The sequence below is a fragment of the Aspergillus luchuensis genome, chromosome 4 (genome assembly GCF_016861625.1).
Source record: "Aspergillus luchuensis IFO 4308 DNA, chromosome 4, nearly complete sequence".
Classification (NCBI taxonomy): domain Eukaryota; kingdom Fungi; phylum Ascomycota; class Eurotiomycetes; order Eurotiales; family Aspergillaceae; genus Aspergillus; species Aspergillus luchuensis.
In genome coordinates this window covers 1,638,297-1,659,274 of record NC_054852.1, presented here as the reverse complement: position 1 = coordinate 1,659,274, position 20,978 = coordinate 1,638,297, and the positions used below count along the sequence as shown (strand labels likewise).

Here is a 20,978-nt window from a genome sequence, read left to right as displayed (position 1 = left end):
TTCCGCTCACTCTTTCGCTGTAAACTAAGGGCAGGCCCGCAGAGCGCTTCGGGCACGCCAACGGTTTCCTCTGCTGCCCTAGACAAGCTATTGGATCGATCATGGCTGAGCAGGCCGGCGCCTCTGGCGACGTTGAACGTGTCGCGCAGACAACGCAATCGCAAATCCGCACCTCGACCTCGGAGCGACGCGACTCGAGACGTGTCTCTCGAGTTTCCTACAAGGAAGACTACGCTAACCTCGACGAATATGGAAAATTGGTTAAGTATGCCTCGACTTACCGCGAGGGTCGTCCGGGTGACGAGGTGCAGGGCGAAGAGGAGGAGAAGAGGGTGTGGTATGCACCCTGGAAGAAGCGCAAGGTCTTCGTCAAGCATATCGACCAGCAACCCGGTCAATTCCCCGAGGAATGGCTCATCACGGACATCCGTCAAGGTCTGCCTAGCAGCGAGGTCCCTGTCAGACGTCGACGTGCCGGGTGGAACGAGCTGGTCTCGGAGAAGGAGAACCCAATCGCTAAGATTCTGTCGTATTTCCGAGGCCCCATTCTCTATGGTACGCCATCAAGTCCCTAGGTACAGCCATTGATCGAGATCCTTTCATTCTAACAAGACTACAGTAATGGAATTGGCTGTTCTCCTGGCCGCAGGTTTGGACGACTGGATTGACTTTGGTGTCATCATCGGTATCTTGTGTCTGAACGCCGCCGTGGGTTGGTACCAAGAAAAGCAGGCTGCGGACGTCGTTGCAAGTCTTAAGGGTGACATTGCCATGAGAGCCACCGTGATCCGCGATGGTCAGCAACAGGAAATCTTAGCGCGGGAGCTCGTTCCGGGCGACGTGGTATGTAGCGGAGACTCTGTTGAGCCCATCTGTGAGGTTCGTGAATAAGAGCCTGAAAGCTAACAATATAATTGCAGATCATTATCGGAGAAGGCTCAGTTGTCCCAGCCGATTCCAAGATTATCTGTGATGTCAATGACCCCAATGGTTGGGAAGAATTCAAAAGGATGCAGGAGCAAGGCGACCTTAGCAGTACCTCCGAGTCTGACCTCGAAGACAATGAGCCTGAAGGAGGTCAAAAGGAGGGTGAAAAGGAAGAGGACTCCAAGCCCAGAAGACGCCGTGGCTACCCCATCCTCGCGTGTGACCACTCCGCTATTACCGGTGAATCGCTTGCAGTTGACCGCTATATGGGTGGATTGATCTACTATACGACCGGCTGCAAGCGTGGTAAGGCCTACGCGGTTGTCCAGACAGGCGCGAAGAACTCGTTCGTGGGTAAAACTGCGAGCATGGTGCAATCAGCCAAGGGTGCTGGTCACTTCGAAATCGTCATGGACAACATTGGTACTTCTCTTTTGGTTCTCGTTATGGCTTGGATCTTGGCTGCTTGGATTGGTGGTTTCTACCGCCATATTCCCATTGCTTCGCCGGGTCAGCAGACGCTCCTCCACTACACCCTTGCTTTGTTGATCATTGGTGTTCCTGTCGGTTTGCCAGTTGTGACCACCACTACCATGGCTGTCGGAGCGGCGTATCTAGCCAAGAAGAAGGCAATTGTGCAAAAGCTGACTGCGATCGAATCACTGGCGGTATGTTGGAGACGTACATCAGGGGGAAACTGGACACCGCTGCTAACCTCTCGTACAGGGCGTTGATATCTTGTGTTCGGATAAAACAGGAACGTTGACAGCGAATAAGCTGAGTATCCGCGAGCCGTATGTAGCTGAAGGTGTGGATGTGGACTGGATGTTCGCCGTGGCCGTCCTGGCTTCTTCTCACAACATTGAATCGCTTGATCCTATCGACAAAGTCACGATCCTGACTCTCCGGCAATACCCAAGAGCGCGGGAGATACTTCGCAGAGGTTGGAAGACCGAAAAGTTTGTTCCCTTCGATCCGGTGTCCAAGCGGATTGTGACGGTTGCGAGCTGCGATGGAACAAGATACACCTGCACTAAAGGCGCTCCCAAGGCTGTGCTTCAGCTGACGAACTGCTCCAAGAGCACCTCCGATCACTACAAAGCGAAGGCCCAGGAGTTTGCGCACAGAGGATTCCGCTCCTTGGGTGTTGCAGTGCAAAAGGAAGGAGAAGACTGGACTTTGCTCGGAATGCTTCCCATGTTTGACCCGCCCCGTGAGGATACAGCTCAGACGATCAACGAAGCTCAGAACCTAGGTATCAGTGTGAAGATGCTCACGGGTGATGCCATTGCGATCGCTAAAGAAACGTGCAAGATGCTTGCCCTCGGTACTAAGGTGTATAACTCTGATAAGCTTATTCATGGTGGCCTAAGTGGAGCCATGGCAGGTGATCTGGTTGAAAAGGCAGATGGATTTGCTGAAGTGTTCCCTGAACATAAATACCAAGTGGTGCAAATGCTCCAAGACCGTGGCCATCTGACCGCGATGACAGGTGATGGTGTGAATGATGCACCATCATTGAAAAAAGCGGATTGCGGTATTGCTGTTGAAGGAGCAACGGAGGCGGCACAGTCATCTTCTGATATTGTGTTCTTGGAGCCTGGATTGTCTACCATCATTGACTCGATCAAGGTTGCTCGGCAGATCTTCCACCGCATGAAGGCATATATCCAGTACCGTATTGCTCTTTGCTTGCACTTGGAGATCTATCTGGTGACGTCGATGATTATTCTCAACGAGAGTATTCGTGTCGAGTTGATTGTCTTCCTTGCTCTTTTCGCCGATCTGGCAACGGTCGCGGTGGCGTACGATAATGCGTCATTTGAGTTGCGTCCTGTCGAATGGCAGCTCCCTAAGATCTGGTTCATTTCAGTGTTGTTGGGTCTGCTGCTCGCTCTGGGCACATGGGTTGTTCGCGGTACCATGTTCCTCCCATCAGGTGGTATCATCCAAAACTGGGGTTCAATTCAGGAGGTCCTTTTCCTCGAAGTCGCACTGACGGAAAACTGGCTGATCTTCGTCACTCGAGGTGCTGATACTTGGCCATCAATCCACCTTGTCACAGCCATTCTTGGTGTGGATGTTCTGGCAACGATCTTCTGTCTCTTCGGTTGGTTCACTAACCAAGACATGCCCACGAACCCCGGCGACTCCTTCGTCGAGACCACCAACGGCTGGACAGATATCGTCACGGTCGTCCGAATCTGGGGCTACTCGCTGGGTGTGGAGATCGTTATTGCGTTGGTCTACTTCATGCTGAACAAGTTCAAATGGCTCGATGAACTTGGTCGTCACAAGCGCGACAAGGGCGACCTCAAGATCGAGAACCTGTTGGGTCACCTTGCTCGGTTGACAGTCGAATACGAGGAGCCTGGGAAGCCCAAGGGCCGCTTCTTCCTGGCCACCAGCAAGGAAGAAGAGGAAGTGGAGTAAGAGCTGGGACTTGCGTCTCAAGCTCAAGGGTATATTCTGGAATGATATGCTGGAGTAGTGACCCGATACTGTTTATTATTGGAGGGGAAAATATGATGTGAGAAGACTTTAATGTGTCTTCTCAAATGGGAAGAGAAGGATGTTGGGATAATGGATGTTGAATGATAATAATAGTTATTTAGTTTTTGTGATATCTTCATAAATTTGTTAATTAGGTAGGTAGTTGTTAGTAACTAGTTAATATATACCTGGTGTGTTTGACTGTTGCAGCTCTAGTAATAATCGAATTCCTACTGTAGTAATCATGGGAAGGGATAAGAATGTCCGAATTGATCACGGCATCGCCCCTGTAATTCCCACTACTAGTAAGTAGTAAATAGTACAGAGTCGATAAGTAGCATTCGTGATGAAGAGATTACTAATAGTAAATAATTCATAACAAGTTATCTACTAAGTAGAGGTATACCTCAGTACTAAGTAGTACTTACATGGATAGATAAATATATATACAACGGTTGTTGATGGTAGTTAATCAACTTAATCATTTGTAAGTAATAGTAGTGGTACTACCACTGCTTTGTAGGATTACCTATTAAGCACAAATCATAAATCATGCCGTCAATTTAAGAACCGATTGAAGATGAAACCGTTGTTTATATATAGTATTCAGTCTCTTTCATTCAGTCTTGGAGATGGATGGTGATGTGAAGCGAGTAGGACTTGTTTTGGGTCCAGCTACGCCACTCCATGCTCAAGAGTGTAGTTAGTAAACCTTGATCTAATCAGAGATGATAGATACCATTCAATAGTACTACTACAACGAGAAAATCATAATGCTACTCTTTGATACTGAAAGTAACTATGTATGTAGTTTCCATCTGGGTAAAAGTATTAATATGTGTCAGTCAGTCCCACTTCGACATACAATCATGGAGGTGACGTTAAAAGTTAGTTACATATATATTTATATATCATAGTAGTGATTGATGTGTCGTTCAATCATGGACAGGACATTAATACTAGGTAGTAAGAAAATGGGATTAAGACCGGCGGTGGTGGTTCTCCAGCACGCGCTTCCAGAGATCCTCCATCTCGTTGCCGACCATGCGCTCGGTCTGCTTCTCCAGGGCGCGTCTGTCGAAGTCGCGCTTGGAGATGGCGGCGTTGGACTCTTCGCGGGACATTTCGACTATAAGTTACTTGTTAGTTGGCTTTTATTTGAAGATTCATGGAAGGGATGGACTGAAGGAGAAAATAAAGAATGGAAGAAAGAAAGGTATAGGATACTCACCATGCACGTAAACACCGGCTCTCTTTCCGCTGAACATGGCATGGGGAACATTGGTAGATCCATCACTGTTGCAGTCACCGACAGCGTAGACGCCCGACAGACTGGTGCGCATGCCCGTGTAGTCTGTCGTGTCGATCTTGTTATCCACCATGACCAGGCTCAGCTCCTCGGGCAGAGTGGAACGCTGAGCGGTGGGGTAGTTCGTGATGAAGGTGTTTCGTACAACGCTGGAGCCATCGGTGAAATGGACCCGGAAGATGTCATACTGTCTGCCTGTGTCATCGCGGTGGTCGTCTCCGTCCTGGAGACGCTCAATGGATGCAATGGAGCGGTTGTCAATACCAATGTTCCAAGCTTCGAGCTGCTCCTTCCAGTTCGGGTACTTGGCTGCCAGGGCGACTTCGTTGGCGGGCGTGTAGGTGCCGTTGGTGAAGGCGATGATGTCCGAGTACAGGGTGTGGGTTTCCATGACGCTGCCGACCACGTCTGTCAAACTGCCTAGGATACCTAGGGGCTCGTCGCGGTGCTCGTAGCCGTCGCACCAGGGACACCACCAGATGCCCTTGCCCCAGGCTTCGCGGAGACCGGGCACATCGGGGATCACGTCGACCAGTCCGGTACCCAGGACTACCTTGCGGGAGGTGTATTCTGTGCCGTTGGCGTCGACGGCGCGGAAGTATGAGCTGTTGGCTGCGGCGTCCTCGATCGGGGTGATGGAGTCGATCTTGATGTCGATGACGCTGGTCGAGTTGTATTTGGAGATCTGCTGGCGGGCGAGGCCACGGAATTGGGCAGGTGGGGTACCTGTGGATATTAGGTATTGCTTCCTATGAACCGAGAGAGTTTTATGTAGACGGGTGGAACTGACCATCAAAGCCAAGCACATCGTGCATCTCACGCGTAACACCATTGCGGTATTCGCCCGAGTCAAACATCACAGTCCTCCGCCTCATGCGCCCGAGACTGCTCAGGACACTGAGGCCTGCGGGACCTCCTCCCACGACAATGACATCGTAATCTGTCTGGGGGATAGACGCCGCTAGAGCGACGCTGAGGGTGGAGAAGAGAGAATAGAAGAGGGACTTGGGAGCCATGGTGTAGACTAGGTTACGGATCGGATCGTTCCCCGCGCACTGGAGAAGAGAGAAGGCCTGCTGCAGTCTGCCGGGAAGAAGATGCAGCAGCAGCAGCCATGACGCTGCTCTTTATACTTCCACAACCGCATGTTTCGCAGGAAGAACAGTGCAGCATGCGCTATCGTCCCAAGTTGTCCGAGGAGCAGGATTGATGGGTGATTCAGCTGGGATGCAGCCAAGACTTGAGGTGGTGGAGCAGCTGAAGGCGATCGACACGATCGATTCCGTGCCAGGCCAGTTCGGGACCCGCCATGCCAAGGTAAAGAGAAGATTATTGAGAATATGGTTGGAAAGACCCTGATTGACCTGCCGAATGAGAGTCCATGACTGCGTGGCTTCAAATCCCGGATGGAGGCTGCCAAGACAGCGGAATTCGATCGGCAGGGCTGGGATTCAATAGTGCATGCAAGGTGATGAGGGGCCAGATGGGCGGGGCGTAATGAAGATTGCTTGCTTGCTTGCTTGCTGGCTGGTGATGATGCTGGACCCTGCACGAGGTAAATAAAGTCGAACGAGTTGGGGCAGAGAAGATGAAGAGAAAGACAGGAAGAAATAGGATGCAAAACAGAAAATGCCACGACAGACAGTCATCAGTCACGGGGCCAAGAGTCGGCCTGCAGCTCATAACCACCTCAAACCAGCTCAGCAGAATGTATTAATTAATCATTAGATTGAATAAGATAGATGTACCGAAAGGTATATACAGCTCCACTAGGATGATATCCCAGCAACCCTGTGGAACAACACATCCACGCCACCAGCTTCCTGTCGCCACTGCTCTCCTCCCTCATATTAAAATCTCTCAAACACACTCCTACAAGGGGTATCTTCATAAAATCATTCATTTCTTCCAGTTAGTGTTGGACTCAGGACCCCACAAGTGCAGGGGGTAGCGGTATGGAGTTCCGAACACCCGCGAGGCAGTTTGCCCCAGAGCACTGCGGACGCCACTCAAAAAGCCCGAGTTGGCGTACGCCTGCGTGACATCCCACATCATCACGCCGCCAAAGCTCTTGAAGGTCTTGGTATACTGAATAATCGACTGCAGCTGCGAGACCGGCACATAGCCCGAGCCGGCTGCCCCGGTATTCGCCGGAACGCCGAGCATCACTCGCACATTCGGATTCTGAGACACGTTCTTGGCCCAGCTGTCCCACTGATTAAAGTTGAAGGTCGACTGCGTGCTTTGGCCCTGAACAAAAGAGCCCAAGCCGCAGGGGTTGTTGTAGAACTGGACCCAGACGGCATCAATCGACACTGGTCCGTTGAGGATCTGCTGGTCTGCAAGATCCGGGTAAGGGCACTGCGGCGCTGCCGTCAGGAAGTACTGTTTTGAGGGTTCGGCATCGGAAAGTTGACGAAGTCGGTTCGCGAATGGTGCCATGTTGTTCACAGTGGCCTCGAAATCGAAATCAAATCCGTCCACCGATGCGTTGCCAAAGGGCCGATGAGCCGTCGAGTTGGACTGCTGGGGGCCGAACGTCTGCCAGATCAGGTCGGCACCGGACTGGGCAGCAGATTGCGACTGGAATCCACCTTCACTGTACGTCGCACCGCCAATTGACAGGATGATGGTCTTCCCCTTCTTCTGGCACGTGGTAATATCGGCACTGCACCATTCGATTAGCTCTACTGCTTCCAAACACGACAATATGGCACATACCCAATTTGGGGACAGTTCGGCAAGTTGGTGCCTTCGAACAATGTGCAATTCTTACTAGTGAGCGAAAAGTCATATGCCGGTGCTCCTCCAGGTCCGTTGACGTTCATCACAAACGCAAGGACAATGACCTTCAGGATGATTAGCATCCATTAGAGAACTTTTTCTTATCGAAGCTTGATCTTACATCAATATTGCTGTCTAGAGTCCGGGTTAGCGCAGCTTCTTCCACCGTGATTGCGGAACACTTACCATCGCAGTAATAACCCAGGTTCTGCTGGGCCAAGCTCCCAGTTCCTGCATAGGAATTTTGGCCTGGTCGTAGACATGTCAACTACTGCCAAATTCTGGCACATGTCGCGATACTCACCCCAGTATACAACCACGTTGTTAGAAGAAGACAAGTCGAGCTTGGCGTATGCTCCTCCCAGAGAAGCCAGCCCCATCGAAAAGGCAAGAATATTTTTAAGGAGCGTCATAGTGTAAGGAAGGAATGAGGAGTTGGTCTGTTTATCAAGGAATGACTGAATTTTCGAAGGAGTGTGTGTGCTGAAGGAACGATCTACTACCTCAACGATGGGGAGGGCGGATGACCAGTCGATGATGCCCAAGTTGCCGGTGCCGAACGGTTGTCGAAATCGAGTCGAGCTGCTATCACGAAACCAGATTATGGCCGTTCATGTCGCGGCTTTTATGTATTCTCCAGGCTAACCGTAAGCCTGTTGTGTTGTGTTGGAAAACAAGCTTGGACCGAGTTCTTGTCATCCGTTGTCTGGGGTCAAACATTCCAGATAGTAGTCTTTTCTCACGAAGCCGGCCAATAACTCAGGCCCCCAGATTGTCATATTCGAGTGGCACTCCCAGACTGCAAGACAGAGCATGTTTTTCCTCAAGTTCATCGAAACTATGATTGGCAGGGAACCAACCGAGATACATTCCAGGATGGTTTGTTGTCAATGCCTTGGGCGGCCCGTGGAATGCCATTCCCTTTTACGGACCCCAGCTTGTGAAGAACCGAACCCAGGGCAAGCTTCTCTTCCCATGATCAATTACGCGGCAACGAAAATCGTAGCTTGCGTACCCAGTCAGGTGCACTAACGGTTCAATCATGGTTGGGATGAAGTCTGCTAGCCCGTTCATTGTAGCGCGGCGGCGGGTCGATAATCGTTTGGATACCAGGCGAGCCTCATTTGACAGCTTGGCCGCGGGCATATATCAATAAACTTTATAGCTGCCATAAGAGTCTGCAAGGAGTAGGTGGAAAATCGAAGTATTGAGTGAGACATAATCGCCGTGGCTTCATCTCTCCGGGACCGACAACTGTAACCGGCAGTTGTACGTGTGTTGAGAGGTAGCCAAGTACACCTGCCCCTGGAATCTGGGACGTTCCGTCTGATGCAGATGATGATTCCTAGAGCCAAATACACCAACTGGATGACCATTGTCTCCTGACCATCGTGGCTCTGACTTTTGGTGCTCTCATGCCCAAAGGTGATCTGTTGACCATGGCCGTCAGATTGCATAATGAATGGATCGTAATTCGAATGCTATTCCTGGCTCCTGCCAGATACCCACTTATGACCCCAGGAATGTAGGGGTCGTCCTGGTGATGAAGGCATGTACTCATTATCGGCCCGGTTATCAGTTACTCGCGGTGCATGTTTTCGGTCAATCAGCCCAACAAAAGTTGGCCGAAGGCAAAATAATCCCGCATACTATGTTATCTATCAATCGGCCCTGGTAATGATCGGACTATATTGCCGCGGAGTGAAGCCCAGTGCACGAGGTACAAGGTTATCAGAGGGATGACGAGCATATTAAGATCGCCGATCGAGAATACCCTCGGTTAAATCATTCAGAAATCAATTGCTTGTCCAAGTTATCCAAGTTCTGCCGAAGCCAGTGACTTGAGAGATCATAATAAACATAACGAACACAAAGGTGCCCGGCTATGTGACATTGCACACAGATGCATTTAGGTTTGCCGCCGTTGATGGTAGGGGCCTAGGTAATTCATGGCTTTCATTGATGGATGCCAATGACCCTTGCGACGGCCTCATCATTGGTCATGCTGTTGTCAATCACTCCTGCCACTTTGAGAACGTCCACCACACCCTCAACAAGCTTCCTCTGCACACCCCGAGTCGATTCTGTGAACTTGACATCCTTGAGCCATTCCTTAGCATCCTCCTCTCCGTAGTTACAGCCCAACTCCCCAGTACCCAAGAGCTTCACGACGTGAGCAGTGTCGGCTTCAAAGTCCTTAATGCCCTGATCCAGAAGCTTGAGCAGCTGTTGCAATTTGCCATCCGCTTCCAGATCCGAGAAAGATGAAGTAGACGCCACGATCATCCAAGACGGCCAGGGGGTATAGATCTCACCGATCTTCTTCAAGGCAGGATGAGGCTTCTCTTCAGTGGGATGGAAATACGGCTTCGTGGTGAAGTGCTCCCACATAAAGAACTCGGCCGTGGGCTTCGGCTCCTGCTCGGGATGCTCCGAATCGTATCCGGTCACTCCATTGCGGAGAGCAGCGAAGGGGCCCAAGGGCACAGTGGACAGCGAGTCAGGCTTCCAGCCTTGCTTCTGAGCGAGGACGAAAGACATGATGTGGGAGCCACTGCTTCGCGTCAGTATGATGCATGCCAATTCATTCTGCGGGTTGGCCTTACCTTCCGAGACGACTGACACCAACGCGCTTGTCCTTGAGATCAGCCACCGTGTGGATATCTTCTCTCTCCCGACCTGTGACAATGGCCCAGCGCAAAGGCGTATCGACCCAGTGTCCGATCACCTTGTAGCCGCCCTCCGAGGGGTCCTTCTGGGCTTGCTGCTTACCAGCCAGGCCAGCTACCCAACCCTCGGTCAATCCAATGGCGACATCGATTTCCTTCTCACGCAGAGATGTGATCATGTGTCCCGTTCCAGAGGGGAAGGGAATCAGAGAGAGCTTGAATGGGAGAGCAGCCAGGGCTGGGGAGCGCAGCGCCAGGTGGAGAGGCGTAAGGTAGTGTTCTAGAAAGGAATGTCATTGTTAGCTGTCAGTCAATTAGATAGAAGCTCGGAGAAGCGGAAGCTGTCCATGTTGCACAACTGAGGTGATTATATACAGCAGTGTAAGGTTGTTGAGGGAAGGAAGTTGGACTGTACCAGGCACATAGCCAATGCAGATGGTCTCTAGATCTGAAGCCATGGTGAATCTGGATGGAGCAACGGACACAAGGTAGTCGGTTGGAAGATACTAGGGAGGATCATTCTGCTGAACAGGCGGAGATGGAGTTGGACTAACGAGTAGTTGCTGGTGGGGTTCCTCCGGGTCCCTTGAAGTTACCCCGCGGCAATAAAAGTCTCCTCACGTCATTTTACCTGCCCACCAATTGATTGATGATCATGCGAAAGACTGCATTAGATAGACGTCTTACTGATAATGATTGGCAGCAGAAGCTTCATTGAGTGTCTAATCACATCACATTATGCCTAATTCAGTTGATAACAGGTCGGATGACCTCGGACGCCGAACCAAACTCAAGGTCCGACGTGTCTAATAGCTAGTATGCTTTATGTACAACGCCAACGGAAAGCAACGGAAACCCCACGGTCGTATCTAAGCTCGTTCAAGTCATTCGGATGTCCTTCTCCTCCACATTAAAGCTCCCACTAGGTCCCCGAGGACTGCCCGCAGTCCGGAACGAGGCACCACTATACATCCAAAACTGCACGCCCAAGTACAGGTCGCAAACACACTGGAAGAGACCACACATCCGGAAGGCCCAGGGGATCACCTCCTGGCTGCAGAAGAAGTAACTCAGCTTCATGATATCACCGATAATCCAAGCTGCGAGCACCGAGAGCCGGAATCCTGCGCATGAACGGGACTTGTGGTTCTTGAAAATCTGGGGAAGAGGCAGCGTGGCTTCTACGGCGAGTCCGACGTATCCGAGAAGACCGATGTAGGATTCTGAGTTGGCAAGTGGAGGCAGGAGGACCTGGATGAAGGTGAGCGCGCCGACGAAATATGCCAAGAACATCCAGTAACTATCAACGACTCTGGTTAGTTTTCACCGCAATAGAATGGTCTCCTTGGAAGGAGAGAAAAGAATAGACGTACGGTTTCGCGCTCTTCCACTGCCAGAAATCGTAGGGTCTCGCAAATCCACCATTGTCCACACTGCTGAACGGAACATGTTCAACGCTGTTCTTCAGCCCGGGCGATGGCCGATTGTCCAATGCAACCTTCAACAAGACTACCTGCACCCCGACCGTGATGACGGCCTGGATCAGAAGCGAAAAAGAGTAGAGAGCGCCGAACCAGTAGAAGATCCTAGCAAAAGTTGTTAATGCCGAGACTCTCGAAGGACATGAATCCCTATATGGGAGCCTTACTTCAGGACGGACGCGACAAGCATAATCAAAGGAATGTCCAGCGAAAATCCAGCCGAGCTCCTAGACCGGTGAATACTGAGAATCTGGTCCGCATAGGAAGTCACTGGGGAGGTAATGAGGCTGTTGAATTCGAGCGGCCAGTTAGCGTTCCATTACGATGCGTCCATCAGCGCGAAAGACGTACAAGAGGGGAGCCCCATATTCCAGGGCTTGTGACAGAAGATACATCGTGAACTCAATTACCCGTCGCGTTCCTCGTAACAAACGTATAACAGGAATAGAAAGATGTTACGGTGGTTGAGGAGCGATTGCCCAGTCGGTTTTGTGTCGACGACGGGGCAGTGAACGGGCGGAGCTTGCGGTTTCCGGAGACTGCGACGGAGCAGCAGCGGCGTCAGGGGCAAAGCTTGTGGAGATGCTGAGTTCGGAATGAGAACGCAAGCTGTTGGCAAGGACGAGAGACCTCCACAAGGTAGATTAGTAGAAGAGGGGAGGTATGATGCCGAAAGCCCAGGAACTCTGTGCCGACAAGTCCTGAAGAAAGTTCAATGCCAAAAGCGACCCGAATGCGGCCTCTTTTTTTTTCCCGCCAGATTTGGGACTCATCAATTAAATTTATTGATCGGCGGCCACGTCCCTGGCGCTGACTCAGCCCCACTCCGGGAGGTGCCTTTCCTTTTTCCTCTTTGGGGTCGGGGTTCCAACCTTTCACTACACTGCTAGTCTATGGACTACTAAAAAAAATTACTCAATCAGGATGTAAGGGCATCTGAAAGCGTCATAAATAAATACCATTGATGCCTGATATACGAACCTATTGCATATATGTATGGCTCCTCTTTCCACATCTCCGTCTAGTCTAAAACTCAATCCGCCATGTCTTGCCAATGCCGACGTTGGGGTTCTTCACCACCGCATATGCAGCCTTGCCATCAGACTGGCTGTGGTACTGCATAGGGGCCGTTGAAGCCGCGGAAGCTCCATCCTCAATGACAGTCACACTGGTCTTACCCTGCCATTCCTTGGGAGGATCAACCACCACCACTCGCTCAACACGAACGTTGGCCATGGTCTTCAGGTATTCAGCCGTCTTGGGACCCTTGGTGCCAACATCCTCCGAGACCAGAGCAGACTCCTGGAAGCGGAACCGACGATGGATGTAGGCTCCACGCTCGTAGTCAAAAGTCTCTCCGTCATCCACGTAAAGAGAGCCATCGGCCTGGCCGTTCTTATCCAAGACCACAACAAGAGTGTACGGGTCCCATCTCATCAAGGCGCTGCTGCGGCGAGGACGGTCCTTGCGGGGGATAACATGGCCACCTTGCATCAGCAACGGCACAGTCTCCATAGGAGCTGGCACCGTATGCCTCTTTCCGGCTCCCTGATATACAGTGTAGTCAAAGTAGTCATAGTATTTTTCGTCGTCAGCAAGGTAGATGTCTGCCGTGGTGGCCTCCTCCGAGACAACGGGCTTAGCAAGAAGACCGGTGGAGCCGAGATAAAGCTGGTCATCGATGGCAAAGCCAGCCTCATCCCAAGGGTGAGCATAGTACTGCGGCCGCACGATCGGCATTCCGTTCACGGAAGCTTCGTGGAAAGCGGTGTACCAGGCGGGGAGAAGCTGATACCTCAGGCGGATGGCCTGAGAGATGATAGACCGGTGTGGCTCGGCAATCAGATATGGCTCTCTCCGGCGTGTATCGATATGCGCGTGGGCACGGAAGAAGGGGTACCAAATACCAGCTTGGTACCATCTGGTCAAAAGCTCCTTGCTAGGGTTGTGGAAGAAACCACCCACATCAGCACCGGCAAAGGGGAAGCCTGCAATACCGTTGTTCAGGACCATAGGAATGGAAGCGGCCAAATGTTCCCAAGTAGCCTGGTTATCACCCGTCCACATAGCAGACATCCGTTGAGCGCCCGCATAATACGACCGCGTCAGGATGAAAGGCCGACGGACCTCGCCCTTCTTGCGCTCCAGAAGAGCATCGTAGGTGGCGTTGACAAGGGTGATTCCATGGACGTTGTGGATGTCACGGTGCTCCCAGTTGCCATGATGAAGGTTATCCTTGGGCATCGTGGTTTCGGGACCGTTGAACACCGAGGGCTCGTTCATGTCGTTCCAAATGAAGACATTGGACAGCGTGCCCTTGAACTTGTCAAACTTGAAGAGGCTAATCCACCATTTGATCGCGGCGGGGTTGAAGGTATCGATCCAGTGAGAAGAGCCGGGCCAACACCAACCGTCGTAGATCTCACCGTCCTTGTTTTTAGTGGCCAAGTCCTTGCTCGTCATTTCTTGGGAGATGCTGTACTTGTCCTGGTTCTTGATGTGCGGGTCGATGATAACGACGAGTTTGCGCTCCGACTCGTCAAGCTGCTCCTCCATGCTGATCGGGTCAGGGAAAGTCAGAGGATCCCAGGTGAAATACTTTCTGTCATCGGTATACTCGATGTCCAGCCAGATGACATCGTAGGGGATCTGGTACTTGTCAAAGTTGCGATCGACCTCCTTAACATCCTCATCAGTGATGTAGTTCCAGCGGCACTGGTGATAGGCAATGGCAAAATGTTGAGGCAGCTGAGTATAGCCGGTGAGTTCACCGTAGGTCTTGCTGATTTCCTGGGGGGTAGGACCAAGGAAAACGAACACGTCGAGCTGACCGGACTCCGAAAACCAATGACTTTGGGTATCAGTGGTGGCGCCTACGCCGAGAGCAAGAGGGTTGGGAGATGAGGTAGACTTGACAATATCCACCCAGGTCTCTGCAGCATTCAGCCAGAAGACACCGACGGTGGAGTCCTTGCGATGCGCCTGCATGAACGGGATCGCACCATACAAGGTCATGGGACTGTTCAGCTCGTACTCGAAGACATCCGCATTGTACATGCGGTAGGGCTCTTCGTGATTCCCTTCACCACCTCTGGGACGCTGTTAGTTTTGCGAGCTCGAAATTGTCACTGCGCGAGTAGCTTACCGAGTTTCCTTCAAGGAGAGAGAGTCAGCATGTTCAGGAATACCAAAAACATGCTTGTAGCCGGGGAAGGTGATGTCCAATCCCACACTCTCGGGGCCTCTGGGCTTGGTGTCGGTGTTGCCACCAAAGCTTTCGTCCCACCAAGTGCTTTCATCTTCCTGGGTTTGCTGCTCGCCCTCACCTTCGACCTCTACCTTCGGGCGCCAATGCTCCATGTTCAGGTAGCCCTTGTTGTTCAATTGAACGTGGGTCTGGCCGTCCCTCTTGAAGTCGGCGCTAAAAGGGGCGTGGCGGATGACAGCCTCGAACTGGTTATCCGGGCCGTACAAGACTCTGGTGAAGCCAGTCTCGGTTTCAGGTTTCAAGGTCGCCGTTTTGCTCAACTCCAAGCCACCGACCAACACCCACTTCTCTGCCTCATTGTAGCGTTCCTTGCGTGCTTTGCTATCGTGTCGAAGCTGAATGTCGCCGTTCAATCGCTTCTCCTCATCGACAACAACTCGGGCGGCGCCGGACTCGAGGAAGGAGACAACAAGAGGCAGCTTGACTTTTTCGTTGGCGGAGACGGATTTGAGAATGGTTCCGTGCAATTGGCCATCTTTGAATTGAATAGAGGATGAGTCGAGCTCGTAGGGGGAAGTCCAGGATGGACCTTGGGCGGAAGCATCGTCGGCGAACGCTCTGTTCCGCTTACAGAAGCCCGATTGAGAACATGTCTTGAAGTTCTCGTGTTTCACGGTGACTATGCGGCGTTGTTAGATGTCAAGGCGAGTCTAACCGATGGGTGTATGATTGGATAGGCTTACCCCCGGGGATGACAAGGCATCCGAGTAGGATCACCAAGGACAGCAGTAGGGTCCAACGGTTGGACATTGGCCGAGTTCCGGCCATGATGGGAGAGCTCAGTAGTCAATCAGAGACACTCAACCTCTGAAAGAAGAACTATCAGCAACCACTAGCGTGTCGACCTGCATCTACCAGAGGTGAAGGTCCCACACACAAAGCCGTTATGTGCTGGGATAGAAGAAGGAAAATGCAACTAGATACGATAATATAATGCAAGTAGTACAACAAGGGCACTCGATAGTTCCAGGCTGGCCAGATGGAGCTGAGATGGGGGGAAGCTCTCAGTTAGGCTTAGTGTGGGCGCTAGTCTTATTTTGGCGGCTGGGGATTAGACTTGTTCTGGCCTCAGGCAGGAGGTACTTTTCAAGTCATCGATCAGGCAGTTAGGCATGCAGGCATGCAGGCACCCACGGGAATCAGTCAACCAGCCCGTAAGTTGTCTCAGAGAGTGAGTATTGCCCCTCCTTCTGGCTGCCCCACACTGGCTTTTACGGTCCCTCCCTATATTTTTCGCCAACTCACCACCGGCTCTGCTTCTTCTCTTTCTTCTTCTTGTTCCCTCAATCGTATCTCAGTGACTTCATTGTTATACTCTCACATCCATCAAAATGTCTTCCGAGCAGACGTAAGTTGATTCCACTTTCTATTATTTTCTTCCTTTTACCCCTCTACCCCTCCATTGCTCTTTTCTCTCTCTCTCTTTCTCTCGGGGGGTCCTTAGGGATCTTGCTCCCTGGATCCTCATCAACCCCTCATTGCAATCATGACACTAACCAATTGATCTAGCTTCATTGCCATCAAGCCCGACGGTGTCCAGGTATGACTGATTCACGCCTCGAATCATCGCTTTTCGATGCATCTGCGGCATCTCCGGAATAAACCAGTACTGACCCTACTACCAGCGCGGACTCGTTGGCCCCATCATCTCTCGCTTCGAGAACCGTGGGTTCGTATTACCTATTGAATGGCATTTGCAAAAGCATAGATACTAACATTGTTCCAGCTTCAAGCTCGTTGCTCTGAAGCTCTGCTCTCCCGGCCGTGAGCACCTCGAGAAGCACTACGCTGACCTCAAGGAGAAGCCCTTCTTCCCCGGTCTCGTCTCCTGTATGTAACCCACACATGTTGAACATTGACGCATGCCAGCATACTGATCTTGCTTCTAGACATGCTCTCTGGCCCCATCTGCGCCATGGTCTGGGAGGGCCGTGACGCCGTCAAGACCGGCCGCACCATCCTCGGTGCCACCAACCCCCTTGCCTCCGCCCCCGGCACCATCCGTGGTGACTACGCCATCGTAAGGACTCCGATCCCCTCATGATCGAGACATCTCACTGACAGTTGCATAGGACGTCGGCCGCAACGTCTGCCACGGTTCCGACTCCGTCGAGAACGCCCAGAAGGAGATCTCCCTCTGGTTCTCCCCCAGCGAGCTCCAGCAGTGGAAGCACTCCCAGTTCGACTGGATCTACGAGAAGGCCTAAATTATTCCGGCCAGACCTGCGCCTGAGCGCCTGCATTCCGCTACGAGTTGGGATGTAGAGTACCTCGGGTGATATAAAACTCCAAGATCTCATGAGAACTAGAAATACAAATATAAAATATATTCATGATCTATATAATGCCACGCTAGTAGTACTCCGTACAAAGCTTAAACCCGCCCAACACTACATCATACATATATGCACTGTGCCTGATCCGACAATCATTTCTTCCCAAACAGTCCTCTAGCACCTCTACCCAATGGCGAAAGCACGGCTCTAGAAAACCACGGGGTAGCCCAAACACTCACCACGATGCGGACCGGCATTAGAGCCTTGGTAATGAGATAAGCTGTTGCGAACTCCAAGATCAACCTCACTCCCTCCCGTTCGCCTTGGACTGACCACGCTGACCGTTCCGCCTCGCCATGGTGGTGTGCACTGTCTCCTCCATACTCCTCAGCTACAGTATCAACATCCACCTCCTCCACCCAGCCTTTCTTCCGCAGCCAACGTCCGAACTTCTGCGTCTGCTCCTCGAACAATTGATTGGAGGACATATCCGGGAGCAATCCATTGTTATAATGAAAGGCAGCCACCAATCCAAATAGACTGATCACGGCGGTGATCTCGTGCAGGATGAGGAAGGATGTAATGTGGGTTGCGGGAGCTCCGAGAAGAGGCGTGGTGTAGGGACGGACCGAGGCTGGAAGACGATCATTTAATTTGTGTAGACGCGACCGGACATCTTTTGCGGAAGGGGGTGGGGGAGGAGGAGGAGTTGAGAAGAGACGGTGGGCGGAGGGTTTGCGCTGTGAGATGAGACGATAAGTTTGGAGGATAGAGCGCGATGATGGCATTGTGGCTGGATAGGGTTGGGGGAGTGAAGCTGTCGGCCCTATGCAGGGGGTAGAAGCGATTCCCGGTCAGGTACCACCGAGAAAGTCAGGAAGATAATGGTATTGTATTGTATTTCGCAATTGTAATCCAATCAACTGGGTGGTTGTGAAGCCGATATCGCGAGGCCATCGGAGATAATCAATGAAGAGTTGATGTTTGCTGTGTTTGCAACGAGGAGAGAATAAACTATACGCAGAACAAGGGGGGAATTTACATGCATTTGTTCGTCCAGGACCTGCAATTACCCAGTCCCTGGGGTCCTCTCTTTCTTACAAGTCCTGGGAAGTCATCGAGCAAGTCGATGGGATAATGTCAGGGAAGAAGAATCTCTTCAAGTCATGGACAAGAACTACCCGAGCATTTTAGACGCGAACGATACAGTGCAAATGGAGAGAGGAACCGGGCCCATACTGAGCACCAAATATTCACTCTCCGATCGGCGACATGGTTGTCCAGGCCTCTACTAGCAGGATGTTCCACCGATCGGCCGGGATGATAATAATTGGGCTCAGTTCATGACAAGAATGATGCTGGCAGCGATGGGGTCGGCAGTTCGTCATGGTGCCTTTTCCGGAGGCTCCATCGGAGGGAGGAAGTCTTGTTCTTCCCCACCTCCGTCCTTCACGCCTTCTTCTTTCCTCGCCTTCCACTCCCTCTCCTCCGTCCGCCATCGTGTCGCTGTTTCGGCTGCTGAGACTGCGCTCATCATGGAGAAGATCACGGACAAGATCGCGGCTTTGCCGCCAGACGCCAATTACTTTTCTTTGGAGTTCTTCCCTCCCAAGACAAAGATGGTGGGGCAACCCTCTACAAACTCCCCGCACTGGAGTGACTCAAATCTACGATGATATATCGGTCGCTAACAAAAATGCTTGCCGTCTATCTAGGGTTTCGCCAATCTACAAGCCCGGTTGGAGCGTATGGCCCAGGCTTTGCGCCCGTTGTTCGTGACGGTCACTTGGGGCGCTGGAGGAAGCACCGCCGCGAGATCGCTGGAGCTGGCGGAGATCTGTCAGCGCCAACTGCAGCTGACGACATGTCTACACCTTACCTGTACGAATATGAGTCGCGCCTTGGTCGACGAAGCCCTGGAGGAAGCCAAGGTGCTTGGAATCAGGAACATCCTGGCCTTGCGGGGTGACCCGCCCCGGAGCGAAGAATACAACATGCACGGCGAGGATGACAGCAACAAGGACTTTACATTTGCCGTCGACTTGGTGCGCTACATTCGCAAGCAGTATGGCGACTATTTCTGCATTGGTGTGGCGGCGTACCCCGAGGGTCACCCCGCCGATAACTTCCAGGATGTTCAGGATCCGGCCAGGGACCTGCCCTACTTGATCGAGAAGACGCAGGCCGGTGCGGACTTCATCATGACTCAGTTGACCTACGATCTGGAGGCATACACCAAGTTTGAGACGATGCTACGGAACCATGAATCTGGCGTCTTCAAGACCATCCCCATCGTCCCCGGTCTGATGCCCATCCACAGTTACAAGATTCTGACGAGAGTCACGAAGCTCAGTCATGTCAAGATCCCCCCGCAGGTCCTGTCCAAGCTGGAGGAGGTGAAGCATGATGACGATGCTGTGAAGCGCATTGGTGTCGACATCATCACTGATCTTGTGTATGGCATCCGCGATCTGGTCTCTCCTGGTCTCCGCGGATTCCACTTCTACACTCTGAACCTGGAGAAGACGGTGTCGTTCATTCTCGAGCGCTGCGAACTCATTCCCCCCTACACAGAAATCGATGACTCCGATGCCTTGGTCGATGGAGGTAACTTGTCTGCTATGGATTCGTCGTCGTACATCGCCCCGAACGGTGCTCCCATCCGCACACTGGCCAGCCGCCGCTCATCCGTCAGCTCCATCCCTCACAACCGTGTCATCGTCGACAAGGTACAGATCTCCGAACCCTCTTCGAAAGACTCCATAACACATGAGGCCTCCGCCTTGAGCGCCGGCCTTCCCGCCATGCCGCCCGACCGCAGCACAACCCTCCAGATCTCCGAAGGTCTCGGTGCCCTCGGCAGAGAAGCCACATGGGATGACTTCCCCAACGGACGTTGGGGTGATGCACGCTCGCCCGCTTTCGGTGAGATCGACGGTTACGGTCCCTCGCTGCACGTCTCCGCTGCCACTGCCCGGCGCATCTGGGGCTACCCCGTCACCCGCGAAGACATTAGCACCCTATTCCGCCGCCACGTCTCCGGCGAGCTCCACATGGTCCCCTGGTCCGAAGGAGGCGCCGAAGAGGACAGCAATGGCCTGAACGCCGAGACAGCCGTGATCCAACCCGAGCTTTTAACTCTAATCGACAAGAAAGGCTGGTGGACTCTGGCCTCGCAACCCGCCCTCAACGGTGTCCGTAGCGACGACCCCGTCTTCGGCTGGGGTCCACCGGGAGAGGGATTTGTCTTCCAGAAGCCCTTCGTGGAATTCTTCTGCCCCACCAAAGACTACCTCACTGTCCTCAAGCCTCTCCTCCAGAAACACGGCCACGAGAAGCTCGCCTGGTTCGCCACCAACGTCAAGGGCGACTTCGAATCCTCCCTCCCCGGCCCCAACCCCGACGACCCGGACCCGATCGACATCAACCCGGCCAACGTCAACGCCGTCACCTGGGGTGTCTTCCGCGGCAAGGAGATCGTCACCCCCACCATCATTGAGGAAGTCAGTTTCCGTGCCTGGGGCGACGAAGCCTATCGCATCTGGGATGAATGGCGTCGCATCTACCCCAAGAACTCGGCGACGGAGCGCTTCCTGGACGAGACCAAGAACGACGTCTGGCTTGTCTGTGTGGTGGGTCAAGAGTTCGGCGCCGGCACAGAAGCTGGCTCTGAGGAAGAGGAAGATGAGAAGAAGTGGATGTGGCGCGAGTTGGCGAATTCTCAGTGATTTTTTTCTGATATGATGGATGTATTAACCTAAAACTATGGAC

The 20,978-nt window shown here is 52.3% G+C and overlaps 9 protein-coding genes across 9 annotated transcripts; 3 read left to right on the top strand and 6 right to left on the bottom strand.

Annotated features, from left to right (window-relative positions):
• Window positions 1–101: 101 nt before the first annotated feature.
• AKAW2_40599A (putative plasma membrane H(+)ATPase) lies at window positions 102–3,360 on the top strand (the record flags this gene model as incomplete). The annotated part of the gene is made up of 4 exons (XM_041688944.1): window positions 102–555; window positions 620–843; window positions 921–1,595; window positions 1,654–3,360. 4 exons carry the CDS (start codon window positions 102–104, stop codon window positions 3,358–3,360), a joined length of 3,060 nt encoding a protein of 1,019 aa, XP_041542679.1.
• A 1,040-nt stretch (window positions 3,361–4,400) lies between these two features.
• Window positions 4,401–5,745, bottom strand: AKAW2_40598S (NAD(P)/FAD-dependent oxidoreductase; the record flags this gene model as incomplete). The annotated part of the gene is made up of 3 exons (XM_041688943.1): window positions 4,401–4,549; window positions 4,652–5,455; window positions 5,520–5,745. 3 exons carry the CDS (start codon window positions 5,743–5,745, stop codon window positions 4,401–4,403), a joined length of 1,179 nt encoding a protein of 392 aa, XP_041542678.1.
• An 883-nt stretch (window positions 5,746–6,628) lies between these two features.
• Window positions 6,629–7,926, bottom strand: AKAW2_40597S (glycoside hydrolase family 18 protein; the record flags this gene model as incomplete). The annotated part of the gene is made up of 5 exons (XM_041688942.1): window positions 6,629–7,397; window positions 7,451–7,578; window positions 7,635–7,648; window positions 7,700–7,762; window positions 7,818–7,926. The coding sequence occupies 5 exons, from the start codon at window positions 7,924–7,926 to the stop codon at window positions 6,629–6,631; spliced, it is 1,083 nt and encodes a 360-aa protein (XP_041542677.1).
• A 1,543-nt stretch (window positions 7,927–9,469) lies between these two features.
• On the bottom strand, window positions 9,470–10,640 carry AKAW2_40596S (uncharacterized protein; the record flags this gene model as incomplete). The annotated part of the gene is made up of 3 exons (XM_041688941.1): window positions 9,470–10,067; window positions 10,120–10,462; window positions 10,598–10,640. 3 exons carry the CDS (start codon window positions 10,638–10,640, stop codon window positions 9,470–9,472), a joined length of 984 nt encoding a protein of 327 aa, XP_041542676.1.
• A 421-nt stretch (window positions 10,641–11,061) lies between these two features.
• Window positions 11,062–12,058, bottom strand: AKAW2_40595S (PQ-loop repeat-containing protein; the record flags this gene model as incomplete). The annotated part of the gene is made up of 4 exons (XM_041688940.1): window positions 11,062–11,482; window positions 11,556–11,768; window positions 11,831–11,950; window positions 12,015–12,058. 4 exons carry the CDS (start codon window positions 12,056–12,058, stop codon window positions 11,062–11,064), a joined length of 798 nt encoding a protein of 265 aa, XP_041542675.1.
• A 631-nt stretch (window positions 12,059–12,689) lies between these two features.
• AKAW2_40594S (glucan 1,3-alpha-glucosidase ROT2) lies at window positions 12,690–15,699 on the bottom strand (the record flags this gene model as incomplete). Its single annotated transcript, XM_041688939.1, has 3 exons — window positions 12,690–14,754; window positions 14,809–15,550; window positions 15,615–15,699. 3 exons carry the CDS (start codon window positions 15,697–15,699, stop codon window positions 12,690–12,692), a joined length of 2,892 nt encoding a protein of 963 aa, XP_041542674.1.
• A 563-nt stretch (window positions 15,700–16,262) lies between these two features.
• NDK1 (nucleoside diphosphate kinase) lies at window positions 16,263–17,138 on the top strand (the record flags this gene model as incomplete). The annotated part of the gene is made up of 6 exons (XM_041688938.1): window positions 16,263–16,279; window positions 16,441–16,471; window positions 16,557–16,600; window positions 16,658–16,761; window positions 16,821–16,951; window positions 17,004–17,138. The coding sequence occupies 6 exons, from the start codon at window positions 16,263–16,265 to the stop codon at window positions 17,136–17,138; spliced, it is 462 nt and encodes a 153-aa protein (XP_041542673.1).
• Window positions 17,139–17,359: 221 nt separating this feature from the next.
• AKAW2_40592S (uncharacterized protein) lies at window positions 17,360–17,995 on the bottom strand (the record flags this gene model as incomplete). Its single annotated transcript, XM_041688937.1, has 1 exon — window positions 17,360–17,995. The coding sequence occupies one exon, from the start codon at window positions 17,993–17,995 to the stop codon at window positions 17,360–17,362; it is 636 nt and encodes a 211-aa protein (XP_041542672.1).
• A 960-nt stretch (window positions 17,996–18,955) lies between these two features.
• Window positions 18,956–20,935, top strand: AKAW2_40591A (methylenetetrahydrofolate reductase (NAD(P)H) MET12; the record flags this gene model as incomplete). Its single annotated transcript, XM_041688936.1, has 1 exon — window positions 18,956–20,935. The coding sequence occupies one exon, from the start codon at window positions 18,956–18,958 to the stop codon at window positions 20,933–20,935; it is 1,980 nt and encodes a 659-aa protein (XP_041542671.1).
• Between the last annotated feature and the right edge of the window lie 43 nt (window positions 20,936–20,978).